This window comes from Aspergillus aculeatinus, assembly GCF_003184765.1.
Source record: "Aspergillus aculeatinus CBS 121060 unplaced genomic scaffold BO66scaffold_1, whole genome shotgun sequence".
Classification (NCBI taxonomy): Eukaryota; Fungi; Ascomycota; class Eurotiomycetes; order Eurotiales; family Aspergillaceae; genus Aspergillus; species Aspergillus aculeatinus.
In genome coordinates, this window is record NW_020291470.1 from 1,160,286 (window position 1) to 1,174,677 (window position 14,392).

The following is a 14,392-nucleotide window of genomic DNA, read 5'->3' on the forward strand; positions in this document are numbered from 1 at the left end:
AGCCTAATCCGATCGGACCCCAGCCAAGACATCCGCGCGGAGACTAGACCCAATCCGGCAATATCAATCGGATCTTGCTGGGTCGGTTCGCTACCCGAGACGTTGGTACCAGTAAGTTTTTTTTATTTCTTCACATTTGCCCCGGCTGGACTTGGAAGTGTTCGGAAAGGAGGGGAAATTTGAGATGCCGTGTTTATTAATTCGATGATTTGTCAGTGTCTGGTTTTTCGGGGTGCTGAGGCGGAAACGGAGGTATCGGAGATAAGGGAGGGGGAAATTCGACATTGCCTCCTCCGTGACATTGTATGCATGATTGCGTCGGATATGGATCATTGGGGGGTGGATGTTATCTTCAGGGGGTGTACTGCCTTCCCCTCTACCCTGCGTGCGTGGGCGAGGTCGAAGGTTCTAGGACTTGCGAGAGCCATAGTCAGCCCACTTTCGCATGAACGCTGGTGCAACTATGCGCCCATCCCTCCCCCCTGAGCAATAACCTCCATCAACTCCTCCCGATCAACACTGCTCTCCACCAATCCCCGAAACACCCCCTGCGAATCAGCGATCAATTCTCTGGGAGACCCGTCCTCAACAATCCGTCCCGCGTCCAGCACCAGCACCCGATCAAAGTCCACGATCGTGCGCAGGCGGTGGGCAATCACCAGCACCGAGGAGTAATTCCTTCCGAACTCCGCCCGGATCGAGGCCTGGATCACTGCGTCCGTGGCCTTGTCGATGGCCGAAGTGGCCTCATCCAGCACCAGGATCTTCGGACGCCGCAGGATGGTCCGCGCCAGGCAGAGGGTTTGTCGCTGGCCCTGGGAGAAATTGCTGCCGCGTTCGGAGACCCTAGTGTTGAGGACGTTGCGGGGGAGGTGTGCGTGGGGCTCGAGGGATGCGAGAGGGATGTTGCTGTCGCTGTCGCTGTCACCGATGACCTCGGGGTCATCGTGGTGCCGGGCTGTGGAGGTGGCTCGAGGAAGAAGTGTGTCCGGGATGGTCCAGTGCACGCGCTGGAGGGCGGTGAAGAGGTCACGGTTGGAGTATTCGTTGAACGGGTCGAGGTTCGACTTGATGGTGCCCGAGAAGAGGACGGGGTCCTGGGGCACGATGGCCAGCCGCGAGCGGAGGTCGTGGAGCGGGATCGTGCTGATGTCGACGCCGTCGACGCGGACACTGCCCTCGTGGGCTTCGAGGAATCGGAACAGCGCCATTGCCAGTGAGGACTTGCCGGCCCCGGTGCGGCCCACGACCCCCACGCGGGTGTTCGGTGGGATGGAGAAGGTGAGGTTCGATAGCACGGGCGGGAGCTCGGGGGTGTAGCACACGGTCAACTCGGATACGTCGAGTCGGCCCTCCGTGGGCCAGGACGCTGCCACTGGAGTGGGAGTGTCGTACTTCTCCTTCGGGGTATCCAGAGACGCCGCAACTCGTTCGACGCTGTTCAGCGAGATCTCGAGGTTGGCGTACTGCCGGATCGCTTGAGACATGATCGCGCTGTATCGCATGATGAAGGTGATGGCGAATCCCGCGGTCGCGGCTGTCACGCCGTTCGTGCAGAGGACCAGCGCTGACCCAAGGGTCGTGAAGATGGCGCCGATCGTGCTGGCTCGCATGGAGATCCAACGAGTTAGGAGCCATAGGCTCCACGAGGCGCGGCAGTGGCGGTCAATATGCGCATGCATCTCGTCGCGGTAGGTCTCTTGTTGTTGGTAGGCGCGGATGGTCATGATACCGTCTACGGTCGCACACAGATGATTGAGGATGGGGCTTCGCATCCGGCTTTCCAGTTCTTTGACAGCGCGGATCTTCCTGATGAACTTCCGCCCGTAGTATGTGGCCAGAAGAAGCGAGCCCAGTGACAGAAGATTGAGCCAGACATTCACAATTGACGCTGCTAATACGATGACAAGGAGATCGACAACAAGACCGAGAGCATAGTTGAGATCATAGCCCAGTCGCGAATCGATCAGGCTGAAATCGGTGGAGAAATTGTTCAGGATATTCCCGGTGGGAAGCTTGTCAAGCCATTGCAAGGGTGCACGAAGGATCGAGTCGAGAAAGCGATGGAAGAGTCGTCGAGACATCTGCAGTACGATACGTATGGCTAGGAAGCTCCGTGCCACAGTGACCAAACACGAGACAATGGCAAGAGTCAGATAGATAGAAAGGAACCATCTCACGTCACTTGTCACCGCCGTGGGTTTCATCTCCAAGGATTCTTCGGCCTCCCCCGCAGATGGACCGCTGTTGTTACTCCAGACCATCATCCAAAGACCCTGTCCATGTCAGTCACAAGCATAAACCAAGCGAGAGAGGTATGACTTACTCGTCCTACGCCCAGCCCGCTGTATAACAGATACAGTCCTAGGAGTATCATACAGCGATATCCAGCGCCCGAGAGCTTGAAGATCCTTCGCCGGATCTGCCATTTGCTGATGCGCGCAGCATCAACCTGACCCCGGTCTTCCAATAAAGCATCCTCTTGCTCTGAAGGTAAAAGAGTGCCACCCCAAGGCGCCTCTTCAGACAAACAACCGCCAATATCCTGCGTATTCCTCGAAAGTAAAGGCTTCTCTTCACGCATCGCGGCCGAGGGCATATCACTAAAAATTCCCATCTCTTTCAGATTCTTCCGAGGCCCAGCATATCGCAGCCCTGCTTCATCCAGGGCAACAACGTACTCCGCGCCTGGGAGACACAGCTCGAGATGGTATGTCGCCAGTATGCGCGTCCGTCCCTGGGCAAGGCTTCCCATGAGCGCATGCTCGTATAGATGTTGTGCGGTCTGTGCATCGATCGAACTGAAAATGTCATCCAGCACAAGAATCTCGGCACTGGAGTAAAGCGCGCGTGCAAGTGAAACACGCCATAGCTGTCCCCCGCTCAGGTTGCTGCCTTGCGGGCCCATCTCGGTCTTGTCCTTCATGTCCATCAGCTCCAAGTCGCGATCCAGAGCGCACGCTGAAACCACGCTCTGATAGCGATCTTGGTCAAACGGGCTGCCAAAGAGGATGTTGTCTCGAACAGTGCCGCTGCGGATGCAGGGTTCCTGGGGGACGAATGCGATAGCCGAAGATGGCGGTCTCCGCATTTGGCCGGCAAGAAACTCACATTCGTCTAGAATAGCCGCGAGAATGAGACTTTTACCGGAGCCTGACGGGCCAGTCACAACGCTTAACGCACCCGCGGGGAATAGGAGTGTGAGATCGTTCAGTTTGAAGGCCCCGCGGAGGTGGCGGTTCGTCCAGGAAAGCGTCGCTTGATCCAAGACCACGTCATCCGCCGATGGGACTTGGAGACGCTGGTCAGGAGAGCGTAAGAATCTCTCAATCCGTCGAAGGCTTACTTGCGCGCTGGTAGCGCTTAGCAGGATCTGCGGAAGGACGGCCAGAGGCGTAGTCAGAGCACCGAGAAGAGAGATGGAAGTGAAGGCGATGGAAGCAGGCATCCCTTCATGGAAGATTGCATACGTGCCCAAGCATGCGGCAGATACCAGAACGGGGGCAACATTGTAAGTGACGAACATCAACAGCTCCCAAATGTAGACCTGCCATTGGCTTTCCAGTTCTTTGTCGCGCAAGCCGTTGATGCAACCCTCCCACTTGTCCTCCAATGCAGACATCTTGACCTGCCGGATGCCTTGCAATACCTCGATTATGGTTGCCATCTTCTTGTCGCGGGATTTCAAGAGATCCTTCTGCGTACCAGCATACTTGTACACAGCGTGTATGTTGCCTGCGGTGACAAGCAAAAAGACCACTGCACCGGCCGCAAGACTTCGCAGTCCCAGTAAGCGACCGATCGAGATGGCTGCGATTATGATCCTGAGTGGCGCATCGCAGAGCATAAAGCCAAGGGCAGAGAAGTCGGCTACCCTTTTCGCATCAACGGCCACGAGATTCATGGTACCTTGCTCCCCCTCGTCGTCGCTCATTGCGACCGGTGTGCTCCGAGCAGTCTTGCCACTCAGAACCTTATCGTAGATAGCTGCTGACAGCTGTTCCTGGAGCCGCACAGCGATTCGGTTGGAGGAATGGTAGTAATTCCAGTTCTCAAGGAGTGCCGAGAAAATGAGTGAGGCGCCAAGTGCGATGATAGGTAGCCACAACCAAGAGTCATTGGGATCATTCTCTAGTCGCTGCAGGATATTGAGGATGGCATATTGAGGCGCAAAAGACACAACTGCATGGATCAGAGTCAGGCAGAGCTGGAAAGCTAGAGGTTTGCGATGGCAGATGCAGAGGAATTTCCCCAGGCTTGTGCCCGGAGGGTAGGCTGCGCGAGCCTCGCGCATGAGATCGGAAAGAGTCGACGTTCGGTTGGAGTATTCTAACTCGGGGACCTCTTGAACATTGAGGTGTTTCTGACCGGGAGACAAGGAAACATGTAACCAGCTGAATGATAGTCTTTTGAGGAGGGAAGTCGATGATTTGCGATCCACCAGGGTATCATTGCGGAAGACGTCCGGACGACGCGGGATGGAAGCAGCCGCGATGCAGGCACCGATCGCAGCGCATATGTGCCCTAACAGGAAGAACCGCTGGGAAGCAGAGAGCTCATCGGCCTCATGATAGCGATATCCCTCGCTGGTAAGCATGGCCAGCATAGCAAGACAGCCGACACTGACCCAGCAGCCATGCGTAAAACGAGTCGTATATTCTCTCTCCAGCATTAGAACTGACAAGCCGATCACCAGCATCACCCACGCAGCGATGCGCAGCCATAATAACCAGGTAAAGGCGGGATTTGAGGTGATAGCACGCACGACGATCTCGGTCACCGACAAGCAGACCCCGGTGGCAGTCGCGATAAGCAGAACAGTGCAAGGTGCCTTGTCGGAAAAGGCCCGGATGGATTCCGGGGTAGCATGACCATCTTTGTCATGATAGTCGGTTTGTGAGTCGTCTTGGAGTGGGAGTGGTCGATACCGAAGGGCGAGAAGGATGGCGGCGCGTCCGCCCACAATCGCCGAAAGGCCGAAGCCGATCACGTGAAGCACGAGCAGAGCCATTTTGGTCTTTCGTCCCGCGCAGCAGCAGGGCAGCTCACAGCCAGAGGGTGCATTCTTGCTGCATTCAATGCAGTGTGCAGAAGACAGATGACAGAACTCTAGAGGGTTCAAAGCCACTCCAGCTCAGGCTGCCGGATCAATCAAACAAATATGGGGGAATTCGGAATTCGGAGCAGAGAAAAACTCAGGAGTGGCTGACGTAGACTCTTTCATCAGTTCCTCCACTCCTCGGGCGTCTTGCCCTAACTCGGTTGGTCTCATCCTCGCGCATCGCAATCCACCCTCCCATTCGGCTAGACAAGAATAGCTGAGCTGTTGCCATTGCGTGGATGCACGACATCTCGCGTCCGATCTTAGAAAAGTTGATTTGATCTTATCTGATGAGAACTTGGCTCTCGGCGATAGCATGATCATCCTTGGATCCGTAGCTGAATTTGTAAACTCGGCCTTCATTACTTTCTCGGGATGTCGTCCAGCTAGTCGGGTGCAGTAGTCATGCACTTGGTCGGATGAACTCTCTGATGGTCTTAAGCGGTAACAGATTATCAGCCTAGCAGCTAACTTTTAGAATTACTTCAGGAATAAAATGCCTCGTTCGATATTCTGGTCCAGTGAAGTATCCCAACCAGCAGAGTGGGTCACACTTGATTGATGTGTGTTATACGAGTACTTCATCGCGGCAGCTTGGGGATAGCCTTCGACGAAGCTCTCCCTGGTCAGTCGCCAACACCACACCGACCAGGTCGCTTGGATTTATGGTTTCTGAACTCGGAAGTGTATGGAACCATATGTACGGGGTTTACATTTAGCCCTGGGTGGTTATGTGGTAATCAAATCTTGTTTTGAGGTCTCTGAGCCCTGGACCAGTGATCTCAGAGTCTAAGACACTCGGGAAGATGCATAGTGCTAGACCCCCATGGGCAGTGGATTATGAGATACGAACATCGGAATGAATCCACTCGAAGGCATAAAGCAGTAGCTCAGAGTCTGTATGCATACAATCCGCGAGCAGGAAGCCTGGAATCAAATTTCTGTGTGAGTTATGTTTTTGGAACTGGGTATGGGTGGAGGAGAGACAAGATAGTCAGCAAGAAGAGTCTCTATACAGGGAACAATCAAGGGTGAAAATAACAAGAAACAGTCACGTGGTCTAATGGTTATGATTTCTCGTTCACATCCGCTGAACGACCCGAGAAGGTTCCCGGTTCGATCCCGGGCGTGACTATTCTTTTTTTCTTTTCTTTTCTTTTCTTTTCCTTCCTCCTCCAACCATCCACTCCCCATCCTCATCCATTGCCATTATTCATACATCCTGCATGCTTATCAGGTTCCATACCACTTGCACTTATTGCTCATCACCCCCACAAGTGGAAATTCGTCATTCACTCATTTTCGAGACCAGCACTGATGGCATGACTGAGAGACACTTTCCCCTGCCAAGCAATATGTTCAGCGATTCAGGATTGGTGCTTTCCCCGCACGAAAGACGGTTAAATCTGGTTTGTCTTCAGCCATGGCTATTCTTCAGGTACTCCAATCAGGAAATTCTCCGGATACCCCGGGCTCTTCATGTCTCTCCCCACCGGAGTATCAGCACAAGCCGTTCCAGGGGCAGAGCTCCTGTGGGGTAACATTTAAGCCGAGACTCCTCGTTTCAACTCGAATTGAAGTGGAAACGTAGCGCTCACCGAGATGTTGACCCTCAGTACCGCTCTCTCCCTTGCTTTGGCTGCTGGCCTAGTCCCAGTCACCGCGTTGAACGTCAACACCATCACCTCCAAGTACTTTGGCAACGATGCCCCCTGGTATCGTGACCGCATTCCACTCTTCGAGACCGACCAGACCGTGCTTCAAGATGTCTACTATTACCGCTGGGGTGTCTTCCGCGCTCACCAGCGTGACCTGGGCGCCGAAGGCTACCTGACCACCGAGTTTCTTAACGACGTGAGCTGGCAAAAGAGCCCGTGGGCACTCCTGATTGATGCCTCCAACTTCCACCTGCGCGAAGGGCGCTGGTCGCGAGACCGTCGCTTCACCAGCGACTATGGCAACTTCCTGTTCGGTCCCAACGGAATCCAGAACCAGTTCTCCGAGTCCCTCGCCGATGGGGTGTGGCAGGTGTATCTGGTGGACGGCGTTGCTGACGACGCTACGTCCCATCTCTCAGCGATGCAATCCTTCTTCCAGGGTTGGAACTCGACGACTCTCGGGGTCGGTGGCTACGATTCGTCCAAAGGCTTGTACTGGATCCAACCCTTGACCGATGCCACCGAGTACACCATCTCCAGCATCGACGCGACCAACGGCACGGACGGTTTCACAGGAGGATACTCCTTCCGTCCCAGCATCAACAGCTACCAATACGCGAACGCGCGCGCGATCGCTCAACTGGCCGAGCTGACGGGTGACACTGCTGTGGCGGACCAGTACAACGCCTACGCCGATACGCTCCAGCGCCTCGTTCAGGCCGACCTCTGGAACAGCACATTCTCCCACTTCATCGACCGCTACGAGGTGAACAACGAGTACGTGACATACTGGGACTTCATCCGCGGCCGAGAGCTCGTCGGCTACGTGCCCTGGGCGCATGACCTCCCGGACGACAATGCCACCTACGCCGCAGCCTGGAGCCACGTCCTGGATTTGGACAAGCTGGCTGGGACGCACGGGCTGCGCACCAACGAACCCAGCTACCAGTACTACATGGTGCAGTATCGCTACGAAGGCACCCACCCGGAGTGCCAGTGGAACGGCCCGGCCTGGCCATACCAGACGACCCAGGTGCTCACGGCGCTGGCCAATCTCCTCGACCACTACCCCAAGTCCGCCGCCACGGGGGTCATCAACCAAGCCGACTACACGCAGATCCTGCGGCAATACGCCCGGCTGCACTACAACCCGGCCCGCGGCGGCATTCTCGACGTGGAAGAAGACTACTATGCCGACACCGGCAGTCCGATCGTGGGGCTGACGCGCTCGCCGCACTACTTCCACTCCGGCTTCGTCGATGTCATCCTGTCCGGGTTCGTCGGGCTGCGGCCCCGCGCCGATAATGTCCTGGAGGTCAACCCGCAGGCCGACAGCGGGACCGTCTCCTACTTCCGGGCCGAGCGCATTCTCTACCACGGCCACGAGGTCGCCGTGCAATGGGACGCCACGGGTAAGCACTACGGCAAGGCCGGGCTCTACGTAGAGGTGGACGGCAAAACGGTCGCCAGCGCGTCGAAGCTGACGCGCCTGACGGCCAACATCACCCGCGCGGCGCCGCCCACCGTCGACCGGCCCATCGCCGTCTCCGTCCAGCTGGGGACCACCACGGAGTATCCGGCGGGAAGCGTCTCGGTCGCCGGGGCGGATGCCGACGACGTGCACGCCGCCATCGACGGCCGAGTCTGGTTCTACCCGGAGACCGACGTAGCCAACGGGTGGGACAGTCCCGCCGGCAACGGCACGGAGATCTGGTACCAGATCAACTTCGGCAGTGGGACGCAGACCGGCCGCGCCGAGATCGCCTTCTTCGCGAATGCCACCCAGGGGTATGCGGTGCCCACCTCGTACCGGATCGAGCAGCTCGACGGAGACTCGTGGACGGCGGTGTCGAAGGCCCAGTATGATAAGCCGCTGGCGAACGGGATCACGAATGCTTCGTGGCAGACGGCGCAGACAAGCCAGGTTAGGCTGGTGTTTACGCCGGCAAAGGGGGAGAAGGTGCGCTTGGTCGAGTGGAAGGTCTTCAGCAGTTGATTTTTCCTGATGTATATGGCGAGTACAGGATGGACTCGAAGAATGTTTCCCATCCCTGCTGAGCTTGTTGTTTGTATGAGTCGGTCCTTTTCGTGTACGAATGTTGATGTTAGTTGCACAAATTCATTGTGTTTCTGTCCGAGCTCAGACTATACCTTCACGCCTTCACTTCTCAGCCGACTCAACAGGCACTGCTCCCAACCACCCCGTCATCGTCCACGATCCCGTCTTAAAAGACAGACAGAACTGGTCCATGGTGATGTGACACGTGTTTTGTTTCTGAGGTCCGCACAGAGTGGTAGATAAACTGTACCACTGGCACGGCTTACCGTGACGTCGTCGGCCGAGATGCTTGAAACGTTATTGGCAAGACGGGGAGGGAAAAGAGATCGAGGGAGTTTTCCGCGGAATACGGCAGCCCATCCAGCTTCAACCGCGTAGTGCAGTACATGATTGGGAAGTGACGCTCGGCTAGCTGGGGTAGGAGCATCTTGATGGAGGAGACAATGAGAATGGCTTGCTGTGGTTGTTGTGGTTGTAGGTGGATTTTGTGGGCTTGCATGTGTGGCCGGTGTATGCGTTCTGGCATATACGATCGGATTGGGATTCGGTACGCATTACTATTGTATCATCTGAGGTGCTCTAATGAAGCAGGAACGGGTATAAAAGAATCCGTGCTGAGGATGCTTGTTATCGAGTACTGTTGAGGTACAGGAGAGTTCCTACCAGGCTGGGTATGGATGGTACAGCGTGGGCTGACATTCAACTCAATGCTCTGATTATAGGTTGCAAAGGGTAAACACATCCCCAGATAGTAGTGTGAAGATCAGAATATCACTCCACTCAGGTTGATGCAAGCATATCACGATTGAGGGGTGTTTTTGCCAGTCCTTGGAGAGATACAACTCGACTAGTGTCCTTGTTACCAGTTGCTTTACCAGTTACTGACTGCCCTGGAAATATCTCAGATCGTTGAGACGGTGTTGCTCTTTCATGACTGGAGTTCTCCTGCTCAAGACATGGTATAATAGTTTCTATGTCCTGCCTTTGTCTTTCAAGCTGTTCCACAATCGGGGTCATCAGGGTTGAGGATACTTGGGGTGCCGGGTATGTATGGTGTAGATATATATCATCCGACGCTGCAGCTATCACGGGTAAGCAGCAATATTTCCAAGCATACAATAATCATGGGCAGAGTCTGCATGAACCATTGAAGACAATGGGTAAGAGGGGCCAGGCAACCATGGATTAATATAGCAAGCACCAATGTTGCTGTTTTGTTTCACCAGCAGATCCCGAGATTTCCCAACCCGGCCAAGTGGGCGGGGCCGGAGCACCACAACAATGGCTGTTATTGACGGATTCCCCTCATCGATTGATTGATGCATGCATGCCTGCATGCCATTGAGGGCAAGTCAAATGCCCACTAAACTGGAACCGGTAGGATGCTCCTATCTTTGCTGACATCCCTGCTTTCTGTATGATTTCTTTCTCCAATCATCCAAATAAGCATTCCCCCGACCAAACCCTCTCTGGCAAGACCGTCCGCTATGCACGGATGAGGCTGCACTAACCCTCACTAACCCTCACTTTAACCACTTGTTAACGCCTTTTAAACCTGCGACTCCACCGCCTCCCGTGCCGATACCCGTTTTTCCTCTTTGGGTCGACTTCATCCTCCTCTTCTGCCAACTTCTTTTCTCCCATTCTTGCTGGGATGACCCACTCCGACCGGTCTCGTCTCGGCCAACTCTCGCCCCCGGTCGGGTTCCCGATCATTCCATCTGCTCGATAATGCGCGTCAGTGGCTGTCTGGCGGGTTGTCTGGTATGACCGTTATGTGCCCGGTGAAGTTGACATCACTCACCATGGAGCCTCGGCTGCGGCAATCGGCACTTGGGGGAAGGGAAGGATGCTTTCATCTTGAAGCTTGTACTTCCTTCGCGCCATCATCATCGCTTAGGTTTGATGTACCTGGGACTTCCCTGGGCTAAGCATCCGGGCCGCGTCCGGGCACGACTCATCCGTGGAAATCAGCCGGCGTGGCGTTGATGCCAATTTTGATGCGGGATTATCCTCCAAGTCTATATCGACATCTGCAGAATGACGATAGTATGGAACTAGGGCTCTCTGCATGCTGTCCTGAGACTGTCTCCCCCTGTCAGGCTCCACCGCCGATCCCTGAGCACAATTGCGCCTGTGTCGACTTTCGATTGAATATGCTCCATTGCTATCGGATGGCGGCATCGTTCGAGAATGGCCTCCACGGCCATACTCGTTGCCTACAAATACCCTCGTCGCCCTCGCATATCTGGGTCATCTGATACACAGCTCAACTCCCGTTGCCTTTACCTAGTCTACAGTTTCTAATAATTCTTCATCTGCTTTCTTGTGCCAAATACATCTATCCCAGAACCAACCCACCCTATACGATTTACTCATGTCGGACCTGCCCGGTGAAAGACTCTGGCCCGCGATCGTCGACCACCGCGCGCGCTCATCCCCATCGGAGCTCGTCGGCCTCATCCCCAAGGGCTCTGAAGTGTCCGATGGCTACCAGGAATTGAGCTTTGCGGGGCTCGCCCGTGCTGTTGATGCGTGCGCTCGCTGGATCGAAGCTCGCATCGGCCGAGCCAAACAGCCCGAGACCATCGCGTATATGGCCACGAACGACGTGCGGTACTTGGTATTCATCCTGGCCTCTCACAAGACTGGCTATCAGGTAGGACAATACCCCCACCACTCACTCACCTTGGGCCAGCACTAACCACAACCAGCCTCTTCTGCCCTCTACCCGTCTCTCGGACGACGCCTACAAGCACATCCTCACCGTCACCAAGTGCCAGAAATTCTTCTACACCCCTGACAAGCAGCGCCGTGTATCGGAGATTCAGACTGCCCAGCCCGAGACCCAGATCTTCGAAGTCCCCTCTCTGAGCGAGTTCCTCGAATCCGAAAGTTCCCCTTACCCGTTCGAAAAGTCATACCAAGAAGCAGAGGATGAGGTGGCCATTATCATCCACAGTTCCGGGACAACGGGCATGCCCAAGCCCGTGCCTCTCACCCACGGCTTCCTCGCAACCATGGACATGGGCGCCTATCTCTCGCGCCCTCAAGGCCGTCAGTCCTCGATGTTCCACGATCTCGAACCGGGACAGCTGGTGATGTCGACGACGCCGTTGTTCCACCTGATGGGCCTCATCGCCTTCACCGAAGCTCTGTTCCACGAGATCCCATTCGTCATGTGTCCCGACAAGCCCCTGTCAGTGGACATCATTGTCGACGTGGTTCAAGCCACGCACCCCACCGCCGTCCTGCTACCGCCATCGATCCTGGAAGACATGAGCCATTCCGCCGACGCGCACGCCGCTCTCCGAACTCTGGAGGCCGTCTACTTCGCGGGCGCGCCGCTCGCCCCGGAGGTGGGCGACCTGCTCGAGCAGGACACCAAGGTCATCACCGTGATCGGGTCCAGCGAGATGGGGCTGATCAGCTCCTTTGTGCCGCAAGGGGAGAAGGTCTGGGGCTACTTCGAGTGGAACCCGGCGTACGGCGTCGAGATGCAGCCGCAGGGGGATGGACTGTACGAGCTGGTGATCCCCCGGCGCGCCGACAGCCGGCGCATCCACGGCATCTTCCACACCTTCCCCGACCTCAACGAATACCACACCAACGACCTCTTCGTGCAGCACCCCGAGCGGCCCGACCTGTGGAAGTACCACGGCCGCAAGGATGACGTCCTCGTCCTGAGCAACGGCGAGAAGCTCAACCCCGTGACGCTGGAGAAGACGGTCGAGGGCCACCCGCGCGTCAAGCACGCCCTGGTCATCGGCCAGAGCCGCTTCCAGACGGCGCTGCTGGTCGAGCCCAGCGAGCCCGTGGCCGACGAGAAGGCGTTCATCGAGGCCATCTGGCCCACGGTGGAGCGGGCCAACGAGACGGTGCCCAAGTACGGCCGGGTGTCGAAGAACAAGATCCGGCTGGCCTCGCCCGCCAAGCCATTCCAGGTGACTCCCAAGGGCACGACCAAGCGCCGCGCCGTCAACAGTGACTACGCGGAGGAGATCGAGGCCATCTACGCTGCCGCCGCTGCGGCCGAGGCGGCCGGCGTGCCCCAGCTGCCGGACAGCCTGGACCTGGCGCACCTGTGCGAGTACGTGCGCAGCCTCGTCGCCGAGCTCCTCGCCCGCGCCGACCTGGCGGACGACGAGGACCTCTACGCCGCCGGCATGGACTCGCTGCAGACGATCCAGCTGGCGCGGACCCTGCAGACGGCGGTCTCCAACCGCCTCACCGACACCCCCGTCGCAATCAACCAGCAGCAGATCTACGCCCACCCGAGCGTCGCCCAACTAGGCCAGTATCTGGTCGACCTCGTGCACGGCCAAGCCAGCACGACGACCATCTCCCGCCCCGAGCGCATCGCCAACATGATCGAGAAATACGCCTCCCAACTCCCGCCCCCCAAGCCACTGCCCACCTCCCTTCCCGACAAATCCACCGTCATCCTGACCGGCTCGACCGGCTCCCTGGGCACCTACCTCCTCCACCGGCTGCTGACCTCCCCCACGGTCGCGAAGGTCTACTGCTTCAACCGCAGCGCGACGGCCGCGGACCGCCAACGCGAGAGCTTCACCACCAAGGGTCTGGACGCTGCCCTCCTCTCCGACGCCAACCGCGTGGAATTCCTGACCGTCGCCTTCGGCGCGGGGCACTTCGGCCTCCCCGACGCGACCTACACCTCCCTCCTGGAGTCCGTGGACCTGATCATCCACAACGCGTGGAAGGTCAACTTCAACCACCCGCTGGATTCGTTCGAGGACCCGCACCTGCGGGGCGTGCTGGAGTTCCTGCGGTTCAGCCACGCCAGCGCGCACCGCGCGCACCTGGCGTTCGTGTCCAGCGTGAGCACGATCGGGAGCTGGACGGCGGAGATGGGCCGGGTGGTGCCCGAGGCGCCCGTCGAGGACGTGCGCGCGGTGCTGGAGCAGGGCTACGGGGAGTCGAAGTTCGTCAGCGAGCGGCTGTGCTGGGCGGCGGCGCAGCGCTCGGGGATCCCGACGACGGTGCTCCGCGTGGGCCAGATCGGGGGGCCGACCACCCGGCAGGGGAAGTGGAATGTGGACGAGTGGGTGCCCAACTTGGTCAAGACGAGCGTGGCCATGGGCAAGGTCCCCAAGGATCTGGGCGGGTATGCCGTCGATTGGGTGCCTGTGGTGAGTATTCCTCCCCCTTTCTTGATCTCAAAACATATGAAAACATAAGAAACCGGCACACACACACACACACACACACACACACACACACACACACACACACACGCAAAGAAAAGAAACCGAAAGCTAACAAGTTTGATGGCACAGGACACCCTCGCCACCATCACCACAGAGCTCACGCACACCCGCCGCGGCGAACAATCCCACACCCCCCACCGCGTCTACCACCTCGTCAACCCGACCAAGACCGCCTGGGCCGACCTCGTGCCCGCCATCCAGGCCAAATACCCCCACGTGCAGGCGGTGGGCTTCGACGCCTGGCTCCAGGAGCTGGAGGGCATCCCCTCGCCCAGCGAGGAGGAGGTCCGCGCGAAGCCGGCGCTGAAGCTGCTGGATTTCTACCGCGGGCTGAGTGGGAGCG

The 14,392-nt window shown here is 57.3% G+C and overlaps 3 protein-coding genes and 1 non-coding gene across 4 annotated transcripts in view; 3 read left to right on the plus strand and 1 right to left on the minus strand.

The window, feature by feature from the left end:
- On the minus strand, positions 1 to 5,011 carry BO66DRAFT_445322 (ABC transporter family protein; the record flags this gene model as incomplete). Its single annotated transcript, XM_025651649.1, has 2 exons — positions 1 to 2,276; positions 2,327 to 5,011. 2 exons carry the CDS (start codon positions 5,009 to 5,011, stop codon positions 462 to 464), a joined length of 4,500 nt encoding a protein of 1,499 aa, XP_025509328.1. The 3' UTR covers positions 1 to 461.
- A 1,139-nt stretch (positions 5,012 to 6,150) lies between these two features.
- Positions 6,151 to 6,236, plus strand: BO66DRAFT_t3. The gene has a single exon. It is a non-coding gene; the product is annotated as a tRNA-Val (tRNA).
- A 315-nt stretch (positions 6,237 to 6,551) lies between these two features.
- Positions 6,552 to 8,755, plus strand: BO66DRAFT_424965 (six-hairpin glycosidase; the record flags this gene model as incomplete). The annotated part of the gene is made up of 1 exon (XM_025650196.1): positions 6,552 to 8,755. Exon 1 carries the CDS (start codon positions 6,704 to 6,706, stop codon positions 8,753 to 8,755), a length of 2,052 nt encoding a protein of 683 aa, XP_025509329.1. The 5' UTR covers positions 6,552 to 6,703.
- A 2,440-nt stretch (positions 8,756 to 11,195) lies between these two features.
- The window catches only part of BO66DRAFT_407314 (NRPS-like enzyme), a gene marked incomplete at both ends in the record, with an annotated part of 3,382 nt that continues 185 nt past the window's right edge, over positions 11,196 to 14,392 (plus strand). Inside the window, 3 exons of the mRNA XM_025649053.1 lie at positions 11,196 to 11,477; positions 11,533 to 13,971; positions 14,119 to 14,383. Coding sequence (XP_025509330.1) covers positions 11,196 to 11,477; positions 11,533 to 13,971; positions 14,119 to 14,383 — 2,986 coding nt within the window. The remainder of the gene's footprint in view (positions 11,478 to 11,532; positions 13,972 to 14,118; positions 14,384 to 14,392) is intronic.